At 43.2% G+C, this 24,239-nt stretch overlaps 1 protein-coding gene across 1 annotated transcript in view; it reads right to left on the bottom strand.

Moving 5' to 3' along the window:
- Positions 1 to 11,958: 11,958 nt before the first annotated feature.
- LOC132828098 (acidic mammalian chitinase-like) overlaps positions 11,959 to 24,239 on the bottom strand; it is a 28,654-nt gene continuing 16,373 nt past the window's right edge. Inside the window, exons 5-6 of the mRNA XM_060845009.1 lie at positions 20,418 to 20,534; positions 11,959 to 12,093 (exon numbers count right to left, since the gene is read on the bottom strand). Coding sequence (XP_060700992.1) covers positions 11,959 to 12,093; positions 20,418 to 20,534 — 252 coding nt within the window. The remainder of the gene's footprint in view (positions 12,094 to 20,417; positions 20,535 to 24,239) is intronic.

Below are 24,239 nucleotides of genomic sequence, written 5' to 3'. Positions count from 1 at the left end.
GAATGAGGCAGTCTTGGTGACTGACTGTGGACACCTTTCTATAACACCCAGACTGACACAAGATGAAGATACAACACTGCTCATGTTTTCACCGGGCCATGGTGGAACAGACTACTGAGTTCCTTATGATGGAGGCTTGATGCCAGGATTGCTTAGGCAGAACCTTGCAGTAAAGCTCAGAAACTCAATCTCTCCTGCCCCCTTGGATGCTGCCTGACCTGCTGTACTATTCCAGTGCTATTCTGTACTGCTGTTACCCTTTTCGACAGTAAAGCTCAGAAAGTGTATTTCATATCATTATGGCTTGCTGTGACCTTCACAACTGGAGTGAAGAAAGGAGATGTATCCTGAATGCAGAGGAATGGAGGAAATAACAGCAATCTGCTGAGACTGAAGATGTGAATGAGAATCAGAGCACTGATGAGGAAAGCCGTGCAAGATGGAATGACAAGGCAATGTATTATGGAATCTGCCATGTTAGAGATAACCTGATTAAAACGATTTAAGAATGAGGGTGCTAGATTTGGACTTTGTTTAATTATTGTTTACCATTCTATAGGTAATGTGGCAGCTAGCTCCTGCAATAGTAAAGGATACATGGGACTTGTTATTGTTGCAACTCTTGACTTCTTTTTTGCTGAATAATTATTTAGTCATCCATCTGATTGTACACTGGCTACCCTAGGAAAGGCAATGGTGTAAAGGTATTGCCACTTGACCAGAGATCGAGGCCAATATACTGGGAAAGTGAGATTGAAGCCAACCATGGCAGATGGTTAAATTTGATCTAAATTATTGGAGTTTGAAATTAAAATCTAGGCTAATGGTAACCATGGAGCCATTGTTTATCACTGTAAAAGTTTTTCTTTTCTCATGGGAAACTAAGGAAGAGTTTTCTGAACCCCTTGCTGAGATATTTGTATCATCGATAGTCACAGGTGAGGTGCTGGAACACTGGAGGTTGGCTAATATGGTGCCACTACTTAAGAAAGGTGAAATGGAAAAGCTAGGGAACTATAGACCAGTGAGCTAGACATTGGTATTGGCCAAGTTTTTAGAGGGATACCTGAGGGGCAGGATTTACATGTTTTTGGAAAGGAAAGGACTGATTAAGAATTTGCAATTTTTGACAAGATTTGTAGCTCAGGTTGAGGTTCAGGTTGTAAGTTTGCTCACTGAGGTGATAGGTTTCTTCTAAGACATTTCGTCACCATGCTAGGTGACATCAACAGTGAGCCTCTGGTGAAGCGCTGGTGTTCTGTCCCACTTTCTATCTAGATGTTAAGGTGGGTGGTATCTTTTATGTTTCTTTTTTCTCAGAGGTTGGTAAATGCGGTTCACATTGATGTGCTTATTAATGAAATTCCAGTTTGAATGCTAAGCTTCTAAGAGTACCTGTGTGTGCCTCTGTTTAGCCTGTCCTAGGAGGGATGTGTTGTCCTAGTCGAAGTGGTGTCCTTCTTCATCTGTGCGTAAGGATACTGGTGATAGCTGGTCATATCTTTTGGTGGCTAGTTGGTGCTCATGTATCCTGGTGGCTAGTTTCCACCAAGCACGCCAATGTAGTGTTTGTTGCCGTCATTGCAGGGTATTTTGTATATGATGTTAGTTTTGCTGCTGTTGGTACAGAGTCCTTTAGGGTAATCAGTAGCTGTTTCAGTGTGTTGGTAACTTTGTAGGCTACCATGATGCCAAAGGGTAGTAGTAATCTGGTAGTCATTTCTGAGATGGCTGATGTATGGTAATGTGGCTAGAGTCTCTGAACGTATTGTGTCTTCTTGTTTGAGTTTGTTGTTTTAGAATCAGAAAACTGTGTTTATTGGTTACCCGTTTTTCTCAAATAAACTGTATAGGTATTTTTCTTCTATTGCTCATAGTTTCTTGGTGCAGTGGTGTGTTGTGGCCCGTTTAAATAATGTCCTAATGCAGCTCCATTTGTGGGTGTTGGGATGATTGCTCCTGTAGTTGAGTATCTGGTCTGTATGTGTTGCTTTCCTGGAGCTGCATCAGGACATTATTCAAACGTGCACTACCAACACATTGAAACAGTTACTAATGAACCTAAAGGATCCACCAGGCATGACCAGTTGTCACTAGTATCCTTACACACAGATGAAGAAGGACACCACTTCGACTGGGACAACACATTCATCCCAGGACAGACTAAACAGAGACAACCATGGGAATTCCTAGAGGCCTGGCATTCAAACCGGAACTCCATCAATAAACACATTGATTTAGACTCCATTTACCAACCTCACAGAAAAACAACCGGAAATGATATCACCCACCTTAACAGACCAAGACACCTAAAACAAAATTGGGATGGAGCACCAGTGCTTCATCGGAGCTCACTGATGATGTTACCCAGTATGGTGCCAAAATGTCTGAGAACAAACCTATCAGCTCAGCAAGCAAACTTACAAAACTGAATAGGGATAGTCAACATGGCTTTGTGTGTGGGTCACAAACCTGACTGAGTTTTTTGAAGAAGTAACAAAGAAGATTATTGAAGGCAGAGCAGTGGACGTGATCTATAAGGACTTCAGTAAGGCGTTTGACAAGCTTCTAGGGAACTGAAGCAGGAGCTGGATAAACTTTGGATCATTCGGGAGGCAGAGGCTGTGATAGATAAGAGTTACAGGGAAGTACTTATTCCTAGGCACGAGGAAAGCTGGGTGACTGTTCGAAGGGGGAAAAACAGTCAGTGGAGGGATCCCCTGTGGTTGTTCCCCTGAAAAACATGTATACTGTTTTGGATACTGTTGAGGGGGACAACTTAACAGAGGCATACATTGGGGTGCTGGTCTCTGGCACAAAGCCTGTCCCTGTTGCACAGAAGGGAAGGAGGGAATGGAAGAGAGTGTTAGTCAATGGGGATTCAATACTTAGAGGCTCAGATAGAAGGTTTGTTGGGAGCAAACGAGACTCATAGTTGGTGTAATGGCTTCCAGGTGCCAGGGTCCGTGATTTCTCGGATCGTATCTTTGGGGTCCTGAAGGGAGAGGGTGACCAGTCTCAAGTCATTGTCCATGTAGGTACCAACAACATAGGTAGAAAGAGGGATGGGGTGTAAGGCAGGATTTCAGGGAGCTAGGGTGGAAGCTGAGAGCTAGAACAAACAGAGTTGTTATCTCTGGTTTGTTACCCGCTCCACATGATAGCGAGGCAAGGAATAGGGAGAGATATCAGCTGACCATGTGGCTGCAAGGATGGTGCAGGAGGGAGGGTTTCAGGTTCTTGGATAATCGGGGCACATTCTGGGGAAGGTGGGACTTGTACAATCAGGACCATCTTCACTTGAACCAGAGGGGTACAAATATCCTGAGTGAGAAATTTACTGGTGCTCTTCAGGTGGGTTTAAACTAGCTCAGCAGGGGGATGGGAACCAGAGATGTAGTTGCAGTGTACAGGAGGATGAAAGTAGGAAGGACAGGGACAGGATTTCAGGATCACAGGAATGTACTGGCAGACAACGAAGCGGTTTGAAGTGTGTCTACTTCAACACCAGAAGTATCTGAAATAAGGTAGGTGAGCTTGCAGCATGGATAGGTACCTGGGACTTTGATGTTGTGGCCATTTTGGAGACATGGATAGAGTAGTGTGAGGAATGGATGTTGCAGGTTTCAGGATTTAGATCTTCCCTTAAGAACAGGCAAGGTGGTAAAAGAGGGGGAGGCATGGCCTTATTAGTCAAGGATAGTATAATGGCGGCTGAGAGAACTTTTGATGAGGATTTATCTACTGAGGTAGTGTGGGCTGAGGTTAGAAACAGGAGAGGAAAGGTCAAACTGCTTGGAGTTTTTTTATAGGCCTCTGCAGAGTTCCACAGAGGTGGAAGAGAGGATTAGCAAAATTATTCTGCGTAGGAGTGAAGGGAACAGGATGGTCATTATGGGGGACTTTAACTTCCCCAATATTGACTGGAAATGCTATAACTCCAGATGGATCAGTTTTTGTCCAATGTGTACAGGAGGGTTTCCTGGTGTTTGGTAATGAATTAGGCCAGGTGTTTGATTTAGTTGTAGGTGAGCACTTTGGAGAGAGTGAACATAATTCAATTACGTTTAGTTGAGTGATGGAAAGGGATAGGTACATGCCACAGGTCAAGAGTTATCGATGGGGCAAGGGCAATTATAATGCGATTAGGAAAGAATTAAGATGCATAGAATGGAGTAGCAAAATGCAGGGAATGCAGAATGAACATTTCTCATCGGTTTTCACTCAGGAAAAGGAGAATATTGTTGAGAAGAATGAGATACGAGATATTAGACTAGAAAGGATCGAGGTTAGTTACGAACAGGTGTTATCAAATCTAGGAGAAGTGAAAGTAGACAAGTCCCCTGGGCCCATTGGGATTTATCCGAGGATTCTCTGGGAGGCTGGGGAGGAGATAGTAGGGCCTTTGGCTTTGATATTTGAGTTGTTATTGTCTACAAGTTTGGTACCAGAGGACTGGAGGATTGCAAATATTGTGCCCTTGTTCAAGGAGGGCAGTAGAGATGACCCAGTAATTATAGACCAGTGAGTCTTACTTCTGTTGTAGGAAAGATTTTGAAATGGATTATAAGAGATAAGACTTAGAATCATCTAGCAAGCAACAGTTTGATTTCAGATAATCAACATGGTTTCGTCAAGGACAGTGCGTGTGTCTCAAATCTCATTGAGTTTTTGAGAAGGTGACCAAGCATGTAGATGAGGGTAGGACAGTTAATGTTGTATACATAGACTTCAGTAAAGCCTCTGATAAGGTTCCACATGGTAGGCTGTTGGAGAAAATGCAGAAGCATGGAATTGAGGGTGATTTAGCAGTTTGGATTAGAAAGAAGGCAGTGAGTGGTGGTTGATGGAAAATATTCATTCTGAATCCAATTATTAGTGGTGTGCCACAAGGATCTGTTTTGGGACCACTGCTGTTTGTCAGTTTTATAAATGACTTAGACGCAGGCATAGGTGGATGGATTAGTAAATTTGCAGACAATACTAAAGTCGGTGGAGTAGTGGACAGTGTTGAAGAATGTTTTAGGTTGCAGGGGGACTTGGATAAACTGCAGAATTGGGCTGAGAGGTGGCAAATGGAGTTCAATGCAGCTAAATGTGAGGTGATGCATTTTGGGAAGAATAACAGGAAGGCAGAGTACTGGGTCAATGGAAAGATTCTTGGTATTGTGGATGTGCAGAGGGATCTTGGAATCCATGTACATAGATCCCTGAAAGTTGCCACCCATGGATAGTGCTGTTAAGAAGGCATGCAGTGTGTTAGGTTTCATTCATAGAAGGATTGAGTTCTGGAGCTGGAATATCATGCTGAAACTATACAAAATGCTGCTGCGGCCACACTTGGAATATTGTGTACAGTTCTGGTCCCCATATTTCGGGAAGAATGTGGAAGCATTGGAAAAGGTGCAGAGGAGATTTAACAGGACGTTGCCTGGTCTGGAGGGAAGGTCTTATGAAGAAAAGCTGAGCGACTTGGGTCTGTTCTCATTGGCAAGAAGGCGGCAAAGAGGGGATTTGATAGAGATGTACAAGATGATCAGAGAATTAGACAGGGTAGACAGGGGAAGTCTTTTTCCTAGAATGATGACATCAGCGTGTATGAGGGAGTATAACTACAAATTGAGGGGTGATAGATTTAAGACAGATGTCAGAGGCAGGTTCTTTACACAGAGTTACCTGCTAAGGTAGTTGACCCAGCCACATTAGGGAGATTTAAACAATCCTGAGATAAGCTCATGGATGATTTTGGGATAGTGTAGGGGGACGAGCTGAGAATCGTTCACAGGTCAGTGCAACATTAAGAGCCGAAGGGCCTGCTGTTCTGCGCTGTATTGTTCTATTGTTCTATGTTCTATGTTCTTCATGGTAGACTGGTTAACAAGGTTAGATCACATGGAATACAGGAATAACCAGCCATTTGGCTGCAGATCTGGTTCGAAGGTAGGAGGCAGAGGGTGGTGGTGGAGGTGTGCCTTTCAAGCAAGAGGCCTGTAACCAGTGGAGTGCCACAAGGATCAGTGCGGGGTCTACTGCTTTTTGTCATTTATATAAAGGATTTGGATGTGTACATAGGAGATATAGTTAGTAAGTTTACAGATGACAGCAAAATCGGAGGTGCAGTGAACAGTGAAGAAGGTTTCCTCAGAATACAATGGGATCTTGATCAGATGGGCCAAATGGCAGAGGGATGGCATAAAGAGTCCAATTTAGATAAATGTGAGGTGCTGCATCTTGGAAAGGCAAATCAGGGCAGGACTTGTACACTTAATGGTAAAGTCTTAGGGAGTGATGCTGAACGAAGAGACCTTGGAGTGCAGGTTCATATTTCTTTGAAAATGGAGTTGCACGTTGATAGGATTTTGAAGAAGGTGTTTGTTATGCTTTCCTTTATTGGTCTGAACATTGAGGAAAGGAGTTTGGAAGTCACGTTGCAGCTTTATGGGATATAAATTAGACCATTTTTGGAATATTGTGTGCAATTCCAGTCTTCTAGGAGAAAGTGAGGACTGCAGATGGTGGAGATCAGAGCTGAAAATGTGTTGCTGGAAAAGCGCAGCAGGTCAGGCAGCATCCAAAGAGCAGGAGAGTCGATGTTTCGGGCATGAGCCCTTCTTCAGAAGACTCCAGCATCTGCAGTCCTCACTTTCTCCTAGAAGATTTTAACCTACTGCGAATTCTCTTGGAAGGATGCCTTCCTTGAAGAAGCTCTCTTCCTCCCTCTACAAGGATTTCAGTGAGTCTCTCTCTCACTGCACACCCCAGGTCATCTCCTCTGCCCAGAAGCTCTTCAGCCACGTTCTCAAACAGACTCGCTACCACAGCCACATCTCCTTCCTCAGCACCTGTCTACGGAACCGACTAATCCTGCACGGACTCCAGACTATGTTCAGACCAACAAAATTTGGACCCAACCAGGACAACCAGTACCTACAACAAATCCGAAGCTTCCAGCAACAGACCTCCCTCTGGATCCTTCACTCCACGCTTGCAGCCATGCGCCGCATTCCTGAAGAAGGGTTCATGCCCGAAACGTCGACGCTCCTGCTCCTTGGATGCTGCCTGATCTGCTGCACTTTTCCAGCAACACATTTTCAGCAGCTGCAATTCCAGACTCTCTCCTTGTTCATAGAATCCCTAGAGTATGGAAACAGGCCATTTGGCCCAACAAGTTCACACTGACCCTATGAAGAGTAACCCACCCAGACCCATTCTCCTACTATCCTATATTTACCCCTGACTAATGCACCTAACCTGCACATCTCTGGATTGTGGGAGTAAACTGGAGTACCTGGAGGAAACCCACACAGACACGGGAAGAATGTACAAATTTCAAACAGACAGTTGCCTGAGACTGGAATCGAACCCTTTTCCCTGGTGCTGTGAAGTAGCAGTGCTAACTATCATGCTGATTCATCCAATCGGAAGGATGTTGTGAAACTTGAAGGGGTTCAGAAAAGATTTACAAAGATGTTGCTAGGGTTGGAGGTTGGAGCTATAGGGAGAGGCTGAATAGGTGGGGGCCACTTTCCCTGGAGTATTGGAGGTTGAGGGGTGACCTTATAGAGGTTTATAGAATCACGAGGGACATGTATAGGATAAATAGACAAAGTCTTTTCTCTGGGGTGGGGGAATCCATAATCAGAGAGCATAGGTTTCGGGTGAGAAGGGAAATATTTAAAATGGATCTAAGGGGCAACATTTTCATGCAGAGGGTGGTGCATGTATGGAATGAGCTGCCAGAGGAATTGGTGGAGGTTGATATAATTACAACATTTAAAAGGCATCTGGGTGGGTATATGAATAGGAAGGGATTGGAGGGAGAGGGCTAAGTGCTGGCAAATGGTACTAGATTAGGTTGGGTTATCTGGTCGACATGAACGATTTGGACTAAAGCATCTGTTTCTGCACTGTACAAATCTATGATTGTATGACTCTAATGTCTTTGCAGTAAAAGAAATCTGTCACCCTGACCTATTCTGGTCTACATGTGACTCCATCCCACAGCAATGTCATTGATTAGTAACTGCTTTCTGAAATGATCTGGCATACCACTTTGTTTTCCATTTCTCATTGCCTTTAAACTAAGGTTAACCAGGTCAGTGACATTCACAATCTACACAGAATAAAACAAAATCTTCAGCTGACACCCCCACTTTCCAGATTCTGCACATTACATGTCTTAGTCAGCAGCCATCAGTGAAATGGTGCACAACACCGAGGTTGGGTAAATCTAAACTCATAATTCAGCTTATTGTAGCCAATTGTTGTGCAGTGAAGCCTCTCAGAAGACCCAGCACTTTGAGAGGAATCTCCTATTGACCCTTGCATTACTGAGACATCATTCAAGTGCAATGCCTTTGCTGCAATCATGAATGTCATGGTTCAAGGATCTGTGACGTCTTAGTCTATCTGCAGTGAAGGGCTCACCTTCTTGTGAGAAGCAAGAAACGCTTGGCTGTTGTGAGTTTTTCAATACTAGGCTGTCAGAAGAGGCTGCTCAAGGAATCCTAGAATCCATACAGTGTGGAAACAGCCCATTTGGCCCAACAAGTCCACATGGAGTCTGAAGAGCATCTCACCCAGGCCCATTCATCTACCCTATTACTCTACATTTCCCCAGGCTAATGCAAATAATTTACACATCCCTGAACACTATGGGCAATTTGGCATGGCCAATTCACCTAACCAGATTGTGGGAGGAAACTGGAGTACCTGGAGGAAACCAATGCAAGCATGGAGAGAATGTATCATGAGAATGTGGAGTTTGCACAATGTAACCAGGTCCAACAGGTCAGAAGAATCCAGAGCAGATATTTTCTGAGAAAGACTGATTTAAAAAAGTACAGGGTTATTTCCAATTATGCATTGCTTTGATACATTATATGTCCACTCCCAATGTGTCGAAGTGTAAATCTGGCATCTATAGCTGGGCTAGAGGGAGTCTGCTCTGTTGGTGACCTTGTTGACCTAGAGCAATTGGGCATTGGATGGAAGAGTCATATCCATATACAGCGGGAATACCCTCCCTGGCTTGGACTTCCATCACAGATGAGAAATGGAGGATCTGGCCAACTTTGGAGTGCCCTGAGAGAAGCATCAGATGGTGATGTTGTTGGCAGGTGAAGGGGTGATGGTGGGGAGCAGAGTTTGGCTCTTCTTCCTTCTGAGCGTTTGTCAACACTGTCTAATCTCAGCAGTGACAGGAACTCCTGGAGTGGGCGCTCATCCCTCATCACCCTTTCACCTAGCCATTGACACTACTGCTAAAGTGATGGAGTTGTTGGTCTCTGCATATATCTAGCGGACACTGAATGTGTTGCACCTGAACTTTGGTAGACAGCTCCATTCTTTGGTCCAACTTGGAGAGTAACTCCAGCTAACTTGTCTACTGTTCCTGTACCTCCCTCTGCATTTTAAAGCACAATGAAGCTGACTTTGTTAGTTGCCATTCAATTCTCACCATGGAGTGCTTTTATTTGACCCATTCTAGAAATTTCACCTTGTAAGATCCCATCCCATCTCCAGAAAGCCCTGCACATTAGTTGTTGGCCACTTTTAACTGCAATGGGACAAAAGAGAGATTCAATACAATGGAGTTGAAGCTAGAGCAGTGATTGGTGATGCAGGAGCAGAAGAACTGGTGAGGTGTTCCCACTGAGTAAGTAGAAAGCAAAGAGGGAAGGATGAGTAATTTTGAAGGACGGAGGTGAGTGACAGTCGTTGAGTCAGCAAGCATAAATAGAGAAAGTTTACAGGTGAGTCTTGAAGAAATGTGTGCACAGTCAAAGCTGTAGAGTGAGTGGCCTTGCTGTGAGAGTGAGGTAGCAGAGAGAAAAATTGTGTCCCTTGCCTTTGCAGACAACAGAAGTGCATTGAACATCTTTCTGTGACACTCTGTGACCTGAGACACAAAACTAACCTGGTCCATTATCGGAGTCCTCATTGGCTGTGTATGATGGTGTGGCCTCCTGCAGTGCTTTGCAGGAAAAAGCCCGGCTGTCCTTGCAGCATCTCTGGTCCCGGTCTGCAAAATGGGGAGCCAGCTGCATCTCTGAGCCATGTCTTTGGTGTGAATGGTGTAGCATCAGAGTAAGAATACATTTCAGACATGCATCATCTGAATTGGAGTGCAGCTGGAGTACAAATATAGTACCAACAGTTTGAACACTGTAAAGTCCCAGCTGCGCACTGGCCATCTCCCTCTCCAACTGTGCAGTTTCACAACAAGGGCGTTGAAGAGCTAGGTTCCATAATTAAATGACATGAAGAGCACAACGCCGTGTGAGAAAAATCACTTGAGGCTATGGTGGACCGAGTGCCTGCAGGCTATCTCAACAAAACACTTCTTCTTAAAGTGGGAAATCTCTGACCTATATGTCTATTCAGCCCTGTATCTGGACACTTCTACATGCCTGCAACCAAATATGTGACAAAACAAATCCAAAAGTAGGTAATGCTCTATTTAAGATCATTTAACTTAATCTCACAGGTTATAATCATTTTGACCTAAAAAAAGGAATAAAACTTTGAGGGAATAGATAAATTAATGGAAAATATGACAGTTTGACCAATTGAGCTAACTTATTGTTAAATATGTCAGAAGCTGATTGTAAAATTACACAATTGTCCCACTTCAGATTCTTTATTGATATCATTGCACCTGCTTTCTTTTAACAAATTGTCAAAATATTGTCTTGTGTGGTTTCCTGCCATTTATTTTTGATTATAAATTTCTTCCCTTACATATAAGTCTTTTTTTTATAATTACCAGTTTTTCTGAAATAAAAATATAGATGTAGTGATTCATGAAAAAGTCACATGTAACTATGTTGAATTGTGGTAATACAATGTTAAACTAAAACATTGGCATATTCATTTTAGTTTCAAGTGCGGTGATTTTTTTACTCTTTTTAAAACAATATCTAATGTAATGTATTTCTTGCTGTTGCATTAATTAATTATTGCAACATTTACAACTAATGTCAAAGATCAATTTACCAGGACAAGTAAGTACATTGGTTTCTCCAAGGTCACAATTATAAAAATCACTTGGTGATATAAACCTTCAGGTTTGTCTTAGCGTCTGTGGCTTTCTCCAGAAACTGGCAATGATTTCACTGTTGCTGACTCATGTCCTTCAAGACAAAATATAACATGTATTATAATGATTTGGATTTTATTCTATCAGTAAAGATTTTCATTCTCTTGTCAGACTCAGTTCACTTTACATATAATGACATTGAAATGATGACACAAGTGGGAACATCTATGAGATTAGAGAGTTAGAATAAACAAAGGTGCTGTGCTTCCCAAAGGTTTGCACCTTGAACTCAAAACGCATTCCATATTGTACAGGGATGGTTTTGAAGAGTCTCTGTAGGGAGAGCTTTAGGAACAGAGCTCCAGGGTAAAGGGCTAAGCTATTTGAAGGTTCTGTAAAGAGGAAAATGGGTTTATTCAGTGGCCTGACCTGGAAGAGCACAGTATTCAACTCCACAAGTAGGTCAATAAGAGATTGCAGAGAAAGAATGGAGCCTTCGGGCCAGAAGTTATTATTGATTTAGGGGCAATTGGACCATGGGTTGATGATGTTACACTGCCATTGATGATATCCAAATAATTTGGCTATTTTTAACTTTATATTATTATTTGTAGTAAAAGTGCAAATATTCCACTAATTTGGGAAGCAAAGAAGCAGAGTTGGTTGATGGGAGGAGCTTCTTTGCAGCTTTCGTCGGGCAGTGAGAGAGGTAGTAATGAGGAGTGATACCATCATTATTGATGTGTCGAGAATAACAGTGTTAGATTTTGATACAAGTTGTTTGACATTTAAAATTTTTTAAAAATGTAGACACAAACATTGCACCAGAACGTGAGCCTTAAACAGGAGATATATGGAGACATAAGTTTTGTTAAAAGCACAGTTAGTTGGAGCACATATTACAATTTACCAATAAATTAAATGCCAAAGGCAGACTTCAATGTGTTGGTCAAAGGGTAAACTCCTTGTTCACAATGAGTTCCATTGTAATCATCCAGATCCAATGCCCATAGCATGGCACCTCCAAATTTATTATCTTTCACCCACTGAGCCTAGAATCAAAAGATATACAAATGCAATTCAGTAACATTAAATGGAATTAGTCTTTTATTTAAAAAAATTGATGCTTACTTGTCAAAAAATGACATTTTTTGGGTAAATTAAAATTAAGGAGTTCTTTTACTGTAAATTCACTCATGGTAAAGTATGAAACATAAGAAAAGGTCAAACCAATCCTGAATTCCATACCATGTGAATATGCATCAAGAGAAGAAGTTGGATTTATGGCTCAAGCCTGCTTCATTCTGATCTAATTGTGGTCTCAAAGCCGTTTCCCTGCCTACCGCTGACAATGTTTGATTTCTGTCTTAGTCAGGAATTTACCTCCTTCTTCCATTTTAAAAAAAAGTATTTGATGATCCTGCCTCTCTACTTACTAGGAAGAGAGGTCCACAGACTCAGAACAATTTGAAAATAAAAAAAGCCTCATTCCCTTCCTAAATTTAGGACCACTTGTTTTTAATGTCTGTCCCTTAGTTCTAGTTTCTTCCACAAGTGGAAAGATCCCCATTGAACCTTAAATTTATTATTAACATCCAAATCGGAACCAATCAAAATATGTGTCCAGTTAGGTGGTCACCTGGTTTGAATGAAGGTTAATGTTGGCTCAGTGATTACAGAACTTGTTTTTAACAAGATCCACTCTGGACTCCAACCCTTAGCTTTGTGCAAGACCTCAGCTAGACTGAGAACATACTGGGGAACCTTTACAGTTTAAGGGAACTTCAGTTCTGGTTCCTTAAGAGAAGTAGTTGTGCAGTTACCACTGATTGCTGTAAAAGGCTCAGGCCCAAACTTGATGGGCAAAATTGGTTGAAAAAGATTCATCTTGATTGGCTCAACATTTCCTGACTAGACAATGGCTGCCTGTGTAGAGTCCTAATTAAATACCCAGATGTTTCTCAGGAAGGTCCAGGGACTATCAAAGCAGCTAAAGGCTACTTTAAAAGTTGACCTGGAAACAATTCTGCGATTCTGCAAGGCTGGCTCAGTGCCATTTGCTTGTAGAAATCAGAAGAAACCAGAAAGTGAAGTAGTCATCAAACTGCTATAGTTGGAGAATAGGCAGCACCAGTTGTACCAATTGTGAAGCCCCATTGGTTAGTTCATCTTGTGGGGATATTAAGCACATACTGAACGGCTTCTTACAGCTGGATAAATATCCACACTCTTGCACCAAGGACTTGCAAAATTAACAATGGAGTTGTTCTTCATGAAACTGGACATGTACCTGCAGTTGTGACTAGATGAAGAGTCCCAGAAGTATGCCACAATTATTACCCATAAGGGTTTGTGCCAATACACAGGACTGCCATGTGGGGTGGATGAAGATACACTCAGATAGAGAAGCAAGTTTAGCAGTTATCCTTGGTGTGAAAAAGTTCCACCAATACCTTTATGGATGTAAAATTGTAATTGTAATGGACCACAAACCGCTGCTAGGGCTACTTAAAGAGGATGGAGCCTTGCCATCCATGCTACAGGTCAAATTTAGTGGCACATTCTTATCCTGAGTGTGTATAATTACAATTTGGTACACTATCTGGGAGGACAGGTGGCAAATGTGGATGCCTTGAGCTACCTCCCACTGGGGTATACAACACTAGTGGTACTACCATTGGAAGAGTCCGTCCTCGTTTTAAACTTTCTGGACACCATTCCATCAAAGCTGACCATATCTGACTGTGGAAACCAAAAGATTCCATTCTGGCAAAACTAAAATAGTTGGTGGTGATGGGAGAAACAAAAGGACAATCACAAACCGAATCACCAGTAAGACCGGATCACCATTGAGGATGGCAGATGACAATTGGAAGAATGACCAAGTTCATCCATGGGTGTCCAAAATTAAGATGTTGGCAAGAAATTATATCTAGTGGTCAATATTGGATGCCAACATAGCCATGTTGGTGGGACAGTTGACAGAGAGCCAACAAGGACAAAATTTATTTCCAGCAGCTCCCCCATATTTGTGGGAATGACCCCATAAACCCTGAACCTGGTTGCATGTCAATTATCAGCCCTTTCATGGGGGCCTATGTTTTTAATTATTGTGGACATCTATTCAAATTGATTAGACATTCATAAAGTTCATTTCGTCAAACATGGGGATGATGATTGAAAAATGGGAGGCATCTTTTGCAATACCAGACTCCTAGAGATATTGATCACAGACAACTGGCCATCATATGCCAACAGAGAATTTGAATTTTTCCTAAGGTCGAATGACATTCAGCACCTAAAGACAGCTCCATACTATCCATTATCCAATGGTCCGGTGGAAAGAGCAGTCCAAAACTTTGAAGGTGAGCTTAAAGAAATAGCCTACAGCTTCACTAGATACCAAACTGTCCCAGTTCCAGTTTAATTATTGGACCACCCGTCACACAACTACAGGGACAGCTCCAGCAGAGTTGCTAATGGGGAGAAGACTCTGGTTAAATCTGATCTTCCAGACTGAGAGAGTGGGGAGGGTGAAATGGCATCAGGTACACAAGACTCCTCTAAGTGACAGAGGAGTTTACTTCAGGGGATGAAGTTCGATGTAAGAACAGAATGGCCCTGCATAGTTAAGAGCTATGAGTGAAATAAAGTCAGGTCCTGTGTCATACAAATGTTTGGGAGGTGAGGCAGTCCTGAATAAGTACGTGGATCACATGAGAGCTGCAGCCTCACAAATGAGGCAAGAGCAAAACAAGCAAACCCTTCAAAAACCGGAAAGGCTGACAAAATGCAGGGGTCCTCTCCATCTGCCTATTGTCAAAGAAACCTTCAAGAATGAGACGGACACAGCTGATGGATGTTACAGACTAAATACTGAAATTGCCTGAAGAAAATGATGAATTTTTGCTGAGATGCAGCAGGCACAAGAAGCAGGCTACAGTCTGGTACATGCTGCCTGTATCCGAGGCAGAATTGGCAGAAACAGATCTGGTGCAAAAACTCTCCAAGAGAAAACGACAGGAAAAAGAACAGACCCACGTCCCAGGACTTGGAGGAGGAGCATTTGAGTGATTGGAATGAGATCAGCCAACTGAGTCTTATAGAATATGAACATAGGACATAGAATATAGAACAATTCAGCACAATACAGGCCCTCTGGCCCTAGATGTTGAGTCAGCCTTTTATCCGTCTCTAAGATCAGACTAACCTACGTACCCTTCATTGTACTATCATCCATGTGACTATCAATGTCCCTAATGTATCTGACTCTGCTACCACTGCTGGCAGTGCATTCCACACCCACCCCTCTCTGTGTAAAGAACTTACTCTGACATCGCCCCAAAACCTTCCTCTAATCACCTTGAAAATATGCCCCCTCATGATAGACATTTCTACCCTGGGAGAAAGTCTCTAGTTATCCACTCTATGCACTCTATCTATGCCTCTCATCATCTTTTACACCTCTATCAAGTCACTTCTCATCCTTCTTTGCTCCAATGAGAAAAGCTCTAGCTCCCTCAACCTTTATTCATAAGACAACATCCTGGTCCAGGCAGCAACCAGTCTCGGCAGCGTCCTAGTAAATCTCTGCACCCTCTCTAAAGATTCCATGTTCTTCCAATAATGCGACAACTAGAACTGAACACAATATTCCAAGTGTGGTCTAACCAGGGCTTTATAGAGCTGCAGCATAACCTCGTGACTCTTAAACTCAGTCCCCTTGCTAATGAAAGCCAACACACCATCTGCTTTCTTAACAACCCTATTAACTTGGGTGGCAACTTTGAAGATCACTGGACGTGTATTCCTCCACACTACCAAAAATCCTGCCTTTAACCCTGCAATCTGCATCAAATTCGATCTTCCAAAATGAGTCACTTCACACTTTTCCAGGTAGAACTCCATCTGCACTTCTCAGCCCAGCTCTGCATCCTGTCAATGTCCCATTTCAACCTATAAAAACCATCCACACTATCCACAACACCAACAACCTTTGTGTCTTCGGCAAACTTACTGGCCCATCCATCCACTTTCTCATCCAAGTCATTTATAAAAAAAAACACAAACAGCAGAGCTCCCAGAACGTTCCCTGTGGAACACCAAGCTTCAGGCTGAATACTTTCCATCTACTATCATCTTCTGTCGTCTATGGGCCAGCCAATTCTGTATCCAGACAGCCAAATTTCCCTGTATCGCGTGCCTCCTTACTTTCTAAATGAGCCTATCATGGGGAACCTTATCAAATGCCTTTGCTAAAATCCATAAATCTGCTCCATCTTCATTCATGTGTTTTGTCACATCCTCAAAGAATTCAATAACATGACAAAGTTTAGATCAGAGTGGTGCTGGAAAAGCACAGCAGGTCAGGCAGTATCCGAGGAACAGGAAAATAGACATTTCGGGCAAAAGTCCTTCATCAGGAATTCTCGATGAACGGCTTTTGCCCGAAACATCAATTTTCCCGCTCCTGGGATGCTGCCTGACCTGCTGTGCTTTTCCAGCACCACTCTGATCTAAACTCTGGTTTCCAGCATCTGCAGTCCTCACTTTTGGCCTGCCCATGACAAAGCCATGCTGACTATCTCTCCTCAAGCTATGCTTTTCCAAATAATCATAAATCCTGTCTCTCAGATCCTCTCCAATAATTTGCCAACCACCAATTTAAGGTTGATATGTCTGCAATTCCCAGGGTTATCCCTATTCCCTTTCTTGAACAAAGGAATAATATTTGCCACCCTCCAATCATCTGGTATCAATTCAGTGGACAGTGAGGACACAAAGATCATTGCTAAAGGCACAACTATCTCTTCCCTCGGTACGTATAGTGACACAGGGTATATCCTGTTTGGGCCAGGGGACTTACCTATCCTCATGTTTTTCAAAATTTTCAACATACCCTACTTCTTAACATCAACCTGTTTGAGAGTATCAGTCTGTTTCACACTGTCCTCACAAACAAGACGGTCTCTCTCACTAGTGAATACTGAAATAAAGTATTCATTAAGGACCTCGCCTACCTCCTCCAACTCCATGTACAAGTTCTCTCCGCCATCTCTGATTGGCCCTACTCTTGCTCTCGCCATCCTCTTGTTCCTTACATAAGTGTAGAACACCTTGGGATTTTCCTTAATCCTACCAGCCCCAGGCTTTTTCATGCCCCCTTCTAGCTCTCCTAAATCCATTCTTCAGTTTCTTCCAGGCTGCCTTGTAACCCTCCAGATCCCTGCCTGATTGTTGCTTCCTCAACGTTATGTAAGCTTCCTTCTTCCTCTTGACTAGATGCTCTACATCTCTTGTCATCCAAGGTTCCTTCACCCTACCATTCCTTCCTTACCTCAGTGGGACAAACCTATCCAGCACTCGTAGCAAGTGCTCCCTAAACAATCTCCACCTTTCTGTCATGCATTTCCCTGAGAATATCTGATCCCAATTTATGCTCCACAGTTCCTGCTTAATAGCATTATAAGTCCCCCTCCCCCAATTGAATACTTTCCCAAAACATCTACTTCTATCCCTACCAAAGGTCAGGGTGTTGTGATCACTATCACCGAAATGCTGTCCCACTGAGAAATTTGACATCTGACCTGGTTTATTGCCAAGCACCAAATCCATTATGGCCTCCCCTCTAGTCAGGACTGCAGATGCTGTAGATCAGAGTCAAGATTAGAGTGGTGCTGGGAAAGCACAGCAGGTCTGGCAGCATCCAAGGCATGGGAAAATCGATGCTTCGGGCAAGAGCCCTTCTTCAGGAGGTGCTCCTGCCCAAAATGTTGATTTCCCTGCTCCTCGAATGCTGCCTGACCTGTTGTGCTTTTCTAGCATCGCAGTCTTCACTTTCGCCTAGTTGATTTTAACCTTACTGCAAATCCTCTTGCATGGATGCCTACCTTTGAAGAAGTTCTCCTCCTCTCTCTACAAAGGTCTCAGTGAGTCTCTCTCTCTCTCTCACTCTCTCTCACTGCAACCCCCATGTCATCTCCTCTGCCCTGAAAAAGGCATCAATGTAGACTTCATCAGTTTCCTCATTTCCCTTCCTCCCACCTTACCGCAGCACCATCCTACCTGCCAATCTTCCTTCCCACCTATCTGCTCCACCCTCCTCTCTGACCTATCACCTTTATCCCCACCTCCATCCACCTATTGCACTCTGAGCTACCTTCTCCCCAGCCCCACCCCTGTCCCATTTATCTCTCATTCCCGGAGGCTCCCAGCCTCATTCCTGATGAAGGGCTCCTGCCCAAAACGTTGATTTTCCTGCTCTTTGGATGTTGCCTGACCTGCTGTGTTTTTCCAGCACCAGGCTAATCTCTTCCCTCTAGTCAGCCTATCAACATATTGAGTCAGGTATCCATCCTAGACACACCTGACAGAATCACAAAGGAGGTTCCAATCAGTATTATTGAAATTGAAGTCACCTATGTGACTTCAACAACCCTGTTACTTCTGCATCTTTCCAAAAATATGCCTCCCAATCTGCTTCTCCATGATTCTGTTGCTATTAGGGGACCCTCAATAAAGTGACTGAAGCAAGGGTTAGATACAGAGTTCCCTGACTGGGGCTATTAACTTTGTCCAATCTGGGCACCCTGGCTGACAGATATAAACAGGAGTGGTAGAGTTTTTTTGCCATATCAGGTTATCCAAGATCTCAACAAAAGGCTATGCACCAATTCTCTCCCCTTTTATACTACACTGTAACTTGTAGATGCTTCACTTTTGAAATTATTAATATTTATAAGGTAAAAATGCTACTGTAACACTATGCACCAATGTCCCTGCTAATGGTCATGGAGATGCAGCTTTATTTTCTTACCCCTGCCACTGTACTGGGGAAGATCAAAATTGGGCACATCCATATGAGACTCCTGACTGGTTTTTAGAGGCCAAATTTTAAAATAGCCGTTTTCTGGGCATGTTTGCATGCTGTGCTCTCAGCCAAGGAATTAACTGATTTCATGATTGAAAATGGGAAATAAAATAAAGCCTTTTTACAAATCTGGAAAAGAAACAGGAGTGGTTTCCACCTACAGAGCTTGCAGACCTTTATGTTGAGCTTCCTCGGTGGTGCGCCCTTGCATCATATTTTTTCCGCCAGGTGCGTAACCTCAACTACGACACGCAGCTTCTGTTCGTCAACCGTGACGGTTTGGAGGTTGCCCTCAAGATGCTGCCTGTCTTTTACCAGGACCTGATCACTGTCTGGACCATGGTCGAATCATACCACGCCTACCCTCCAGCAGGAGAAGCGGCTGTCGTCAGGGAGCCGTTGCTCAGGAATCCGCACCTCCATACTCGCGGGTTTGAGTGGCTGTCAGAGGAGAGGGCCGTGGCGGCGAGGGTGACCAGGGTTGGGGACGTGCTGGGTGCCGGGGGCCTGGGCTGGACGCAGTCGGAGGACATGGCGAGCAGGGCAGCGGTAGACGTCCGGTACGTGGCCACCGCCATCCGATGCCTTAAAACGGTGGTGATTGGACCCGACGTAGTGTACCAGTTGGAGGATGCTAAGGTGCGCACTAGGATCCTGTCCACGCTCACCCCAGCCTGGACGGAATTTCACATTGGCCCCAGGGTCCCGTACATCCCACGGGAGCTTGTGCCCCACAACCTGAGCCGCCTCCGGAATTTTAATTTTGTCCCTTTTAAGGGCATCGACTGCTGCTGCACACTGTCCACCTCTTCTCCCTCATCCACCGTCCGGACATGCCTTGGTGTGTCCATTTGCCACCGGGCAGTGGGGGTCCCCGGTGGAGGGGTCTCTACGCGGGTGCCCTCCCTCTTTCTCTCGGGGATCCAGGGTGGAGGGTCCCCTGCAACCACAGATTGCAGTGGTTCACGGACTCCCAGCCCAACTGCTTGTTCTAGGTCGCTGTGGAGTCCATGCACCATGTATATATTTGGTGTGGGCGCTTGCACTCCCTTTTTGATTTCCTCAAAAACCTCCTTTAAGAGCCAGTCTGTGCCACCTGGGTCAATGTCATGTACTATGTACGTGTAAACTAAGCGTGATTGGTGACTGGATACCAGTTTTTGTGGATTATTTATGTATAATATTACAAACTTGTTTAATCTATGCGATTGAATCCTATACTCTGAGAAATATTCACATTCTGTGGGACATGATCCTGTACAAAGTGCCACCTCTCAGAATTGGGCACATTTGGATTAATCATAAGGCAAGACCTTTCATCAGACAAGACCTACAATTGAGGAATATTAGCCTTGTTTTTTATTTTATAACATATAAATGAGTGCTGTTACTTTAAGTGAATGGTATGAGTACCGTTTAAGTGATGAGAACAAAACTCTATTAAGATTTATCTTTTAAATAATTCTGGTGTGTGTGAAATTATGGTGATAAATACAAAACACCTACTTTGCTCTTGAAGCTCTTCTGATCATCGTATCCAAGCCATTCATTGCCCTTGACTGCATAAGGCACCATCTGATCATAAATAGATCGAAGGGATGCATCTTTCAAAAATGCACAGATCTGTCAATCAAAACCAATGGGCCCGGTTAGAATGTTAGGCAAATGTGTCCTGTTTTCTCATAGATTCAATTCCACCGATACACAATAATTAGTCAACTTATTTTACGCATAAATAAATGATATAACTTGTTTGGAAAATAAGTAGAACATTAATATTTCATCAGAAATGAAAGAATTCTCCCTAAAGCATGTATTGCTACGAAAGTAAAGTGCAGGGATATTAAGTGTTAACTATATGTGTTATTATCTATTTAACATGAACAGGGAGGATTAATCACAAAAAAGTTGGGGGATTCTATCATAAAGTAACAAGACAACAAGAAATGGGAACAGGAGTAGGCCATTCAGCCCCTTGAACCTGCTCCACCATTCAGTAGGATAATGGCTGACCTGACACTCTTCACATCCATTTTTCTGTCTTTTCCCTGTAACATGTGATTTTTCCAACTGATCAAGAATCTATGTATCTCAACTTTAAATACATGCAAGGGCTCCGCCCACACTCTCTATGGCAAAGAGTTCCCAAGACTCTTAATTCTCTGAGAGAAATCCATCCTCATCTCAGTCTTATATTGGTGCCTCTTTATTCGGAGACTATACCCTCTGGTCCAACACTCTCCCATGAGGGGAAACATTCTGTCAGCATTCACTTGTCAAGCTCCTTAAGAATCATGTATGTTTCAACAAGATCACCTCCCAGTCTTCTAAACTCCAGTGAGTAGAATTGCAGCCTGTTTAACTTTAATAAGACAATCCCTCCTATCTCAGGGATGATCTTAGTGAACCTTCCATGAATATCTCTTTCAAATCTTTTTCAAAGGCATATAATGTAGACATTTGCAGTGTTTGAAAATATAACTTTTGTTGTGTTTGCAAATAGAATGAGATGGGATTTGCTGCAATATGACATTGGACTAAAAAGATATTTGGGCTGAATTTCTGCTTTCACATATTTGGCAGTGCTCATTAGCAGATGGCGAAACCAATGGTTTTGTCTTTTCAGCACATCACATGTTCTTTCTACATAGAATTAACAGGGACTTGTTTAGTAATATGTGCAGGTTCCAGTATATGCAGGTGCACCACATCTGACTGAAAATCCTAAATTGTTAGCAAAACAGCTAGCTTCACAGTTACTGCTTTATGCTGCTATTATGTAGCACCAACATGAACGGTCTTTCTCTTCAACAGGATGCTGCCTTCAACCCAAAAAGGCATTATGCCTATTACACAAGTAAGCAATGCGATAGATAGATTTCATGCTGATGTGATGCCAAGTAGTTTGGCTATATGGTCCAAAGACTGGCAGATTATATCAAGTAACACATCTCTTTGGGCCATTTGCAATTAGTATTTGATTTTATTTGATTTACTATTTTCACACGTACCTAAGTACAGTGAAAAGTTTTGTTTTGTGTACATACAGGCAGATCATGACACACAAAGATCATAGGGTGATTGAAGAGAACAAGGAATCTGAAGTTACAGCTGCAAAGGAGGTGCACAAAAAGCAAGATCAACATTAGATTTGAAATTTGCGAGGTCCATTCAGAAGTCAAATAACAGCAGGAAAGCAGCTGGTACCACCAGGTGTTACATGTCTTTTGAAACTTCTGCTGGATGGATGAGGTTGGAAGAGATTATAACTGGGGTGGGAGGGGTCTTTGATGTTGGCTGCTTTTCTGCAGAATGAGGAGTGTAGATCAAGTCAATGGAGGCAAGGTTGGCTTGCGTGATGGTCTGGGATGTGTTCACAACTTTCTGTTATTTCTTACAGTCCTGGGTAGAGCTGTTACCTTACCAATCCATGATGTACTTGGATAGAAAGATTCCTATGGTGCATCTGTAAAAGTTGGTGAGGATCCTTATGGCCTCCTGACCATTGCATTAATGTGGGTGGTCCAGAACTGATTTTTGGAGATCATCACTTCTAGGAACTTGATGCTCTCATCCATCTCCACCTCAGCTCTGTTGGTGTGGAGAGGGACATGACCGCCACCTTGCTTCCTGAAGTTGATAATCAGCTTTTTAGCTTTGATGACATTGAGTTATCTTTGCACCATGTCACCAAGCACACTATTTCTTGTATTTTGTCTCATCATTGTTTGATATCCAGCCTACTATGGTGGTGTCATCAGTGAAGTTATGAATGGAGTTTGGAAGACATTTAGCTCCACAGTCATGAGTGTGCAGGGAGTAGAGTAAGGGGCTGAGTTTACAGCCATGCAGAATACCAATGTTAGGGATTGTCATGGAGGAGGTGCTGTTGCTATCCTGACTGATTGCAGTCCCTGAGTCAGGAAGTCGAGAATGCAGTTGCAGAGAGTAGAGCCAAAACCTAGGTCTTGGAGTTTGGAGATTACTTTGGTTGGAATTATAGTGTTGAAGGCAAAGCTGTAGTCAATAAGTGGAAGCCTGATGTAGGTATCCTTATTATACAGATGTTACAGGGATAAGTGTAGGGCCAGGAAAATGGCATCTGCCATGACCATGTTGCGCTGGTTGGCAAATTGTAAGGGATTGAGGCAGGCTTGGAGGCTGAAGTTGATAGGAGCCATGACTAACCTCTTAAAGGATTTCATAATTATGAAGGTCAGAGTCACTGGGTGGTAGTCATTGAGGCACTTTGCATGTGTTTTCTTTGGTACCAGCATGATGGAGATGGGCACTTCAGATTATAGAAAGGAGAGGTAAAGCTGTCAGTGAATACTCCCACCAGCCTAGTCCGTACAGGATCTGAGCGCATGGCCGGGGACTCCATCTGGGCCAGTTGCTTTCTGTGGGTTCACTCTCAAGCAGGCCAATTTGATGTCTGCATTGGTGACTGAGGGAACAGATGCTTTCGAGGCTGTCAGGGCAGGTAATACCATTTCACTGACCTTCTGTTCAAACCAAGGTAAAAGGCATTGAGTACATCAGGGAGGGATGTATTTTTGTCTGCTATTCTGTTCCGCTTACTGACAATACTTAAGCAGAGCACTTATGCAATGTTCTGAACACTGTGGCCAACGCAGATGTGATTTTTTAAATTGGAAGTTTAATCCTGAGTGTGCAAAGAAATACAGAGATAACCAATGAGTTTTGTTGATTGGGCATGCAGTGTGATGCAATTGCATGTACTGTAGGATGTAATAATCGGGGCTCTGTTCTTTGAGACAAATGTGCAAAACAAAGGACAGCCATTCACTGGTTCATCTTTCAGTGTAATTCCCTAACCAATCAAAATCAACACCGTCGAAGAGTGTGGTGCTGGAAAAACACAGCTGGTCAGGCAACATCCGAGGAGCAGGAGAATCAATGTTTCGAGCATAAACCCTCCATCATGAAAGGCTCATTCTAGATGTCAAATCAGCCTGCTTGAGAGTGAACCCACGGAAAGTAACTGGCCCAGATGGAGTACACAGATCTTGTGGAATTTGCAAATACTGGTTTCTTTCATGATATCATGGGAAGAGAGATTGACTGCACGCATGAGAAACAGGCACTCTGCAAAGCTGAGTCAAAACTTTCTTCCTCGAGCTTCAGGCACAGTCAGTTCTTATAACGTTACAGAAGATTGATGTTAATAGGACAATACAGGTTTGATTGCACTTGATAGAAACAATGCTGTTAGTCTGGCAATATTGATCAGTTAACAATGGCAACAGGATGTTAGTTAATTGACAGAAATGGGTGCTAATAGTCAGCACCCTGGCTGCAATAGTT

Source organism: Hemiscyllium ocellatum, chromosome 26 (genome assembly GCF_020745735.1).
Source record: "Hemiscyllium ocellatum isolate sHemOce1 chromosome 26, sHemOce1.pat.X.cur, whole genome shotgun sequence".
In the NCBI taxonomy this organism is placed as follows: Eukaryota; Metazoa; Chordata; class Chondrichthyes; order Orectolobiformes; family Hemiscylliidae; genus Hemiscyllium; species Hemiscyllium ocellatum.
The sequence above is the reverse complement of the archived record's forward strand: the minus strand, read 5'-3'. Positions and strand labels throughout refer to the sequence as shown.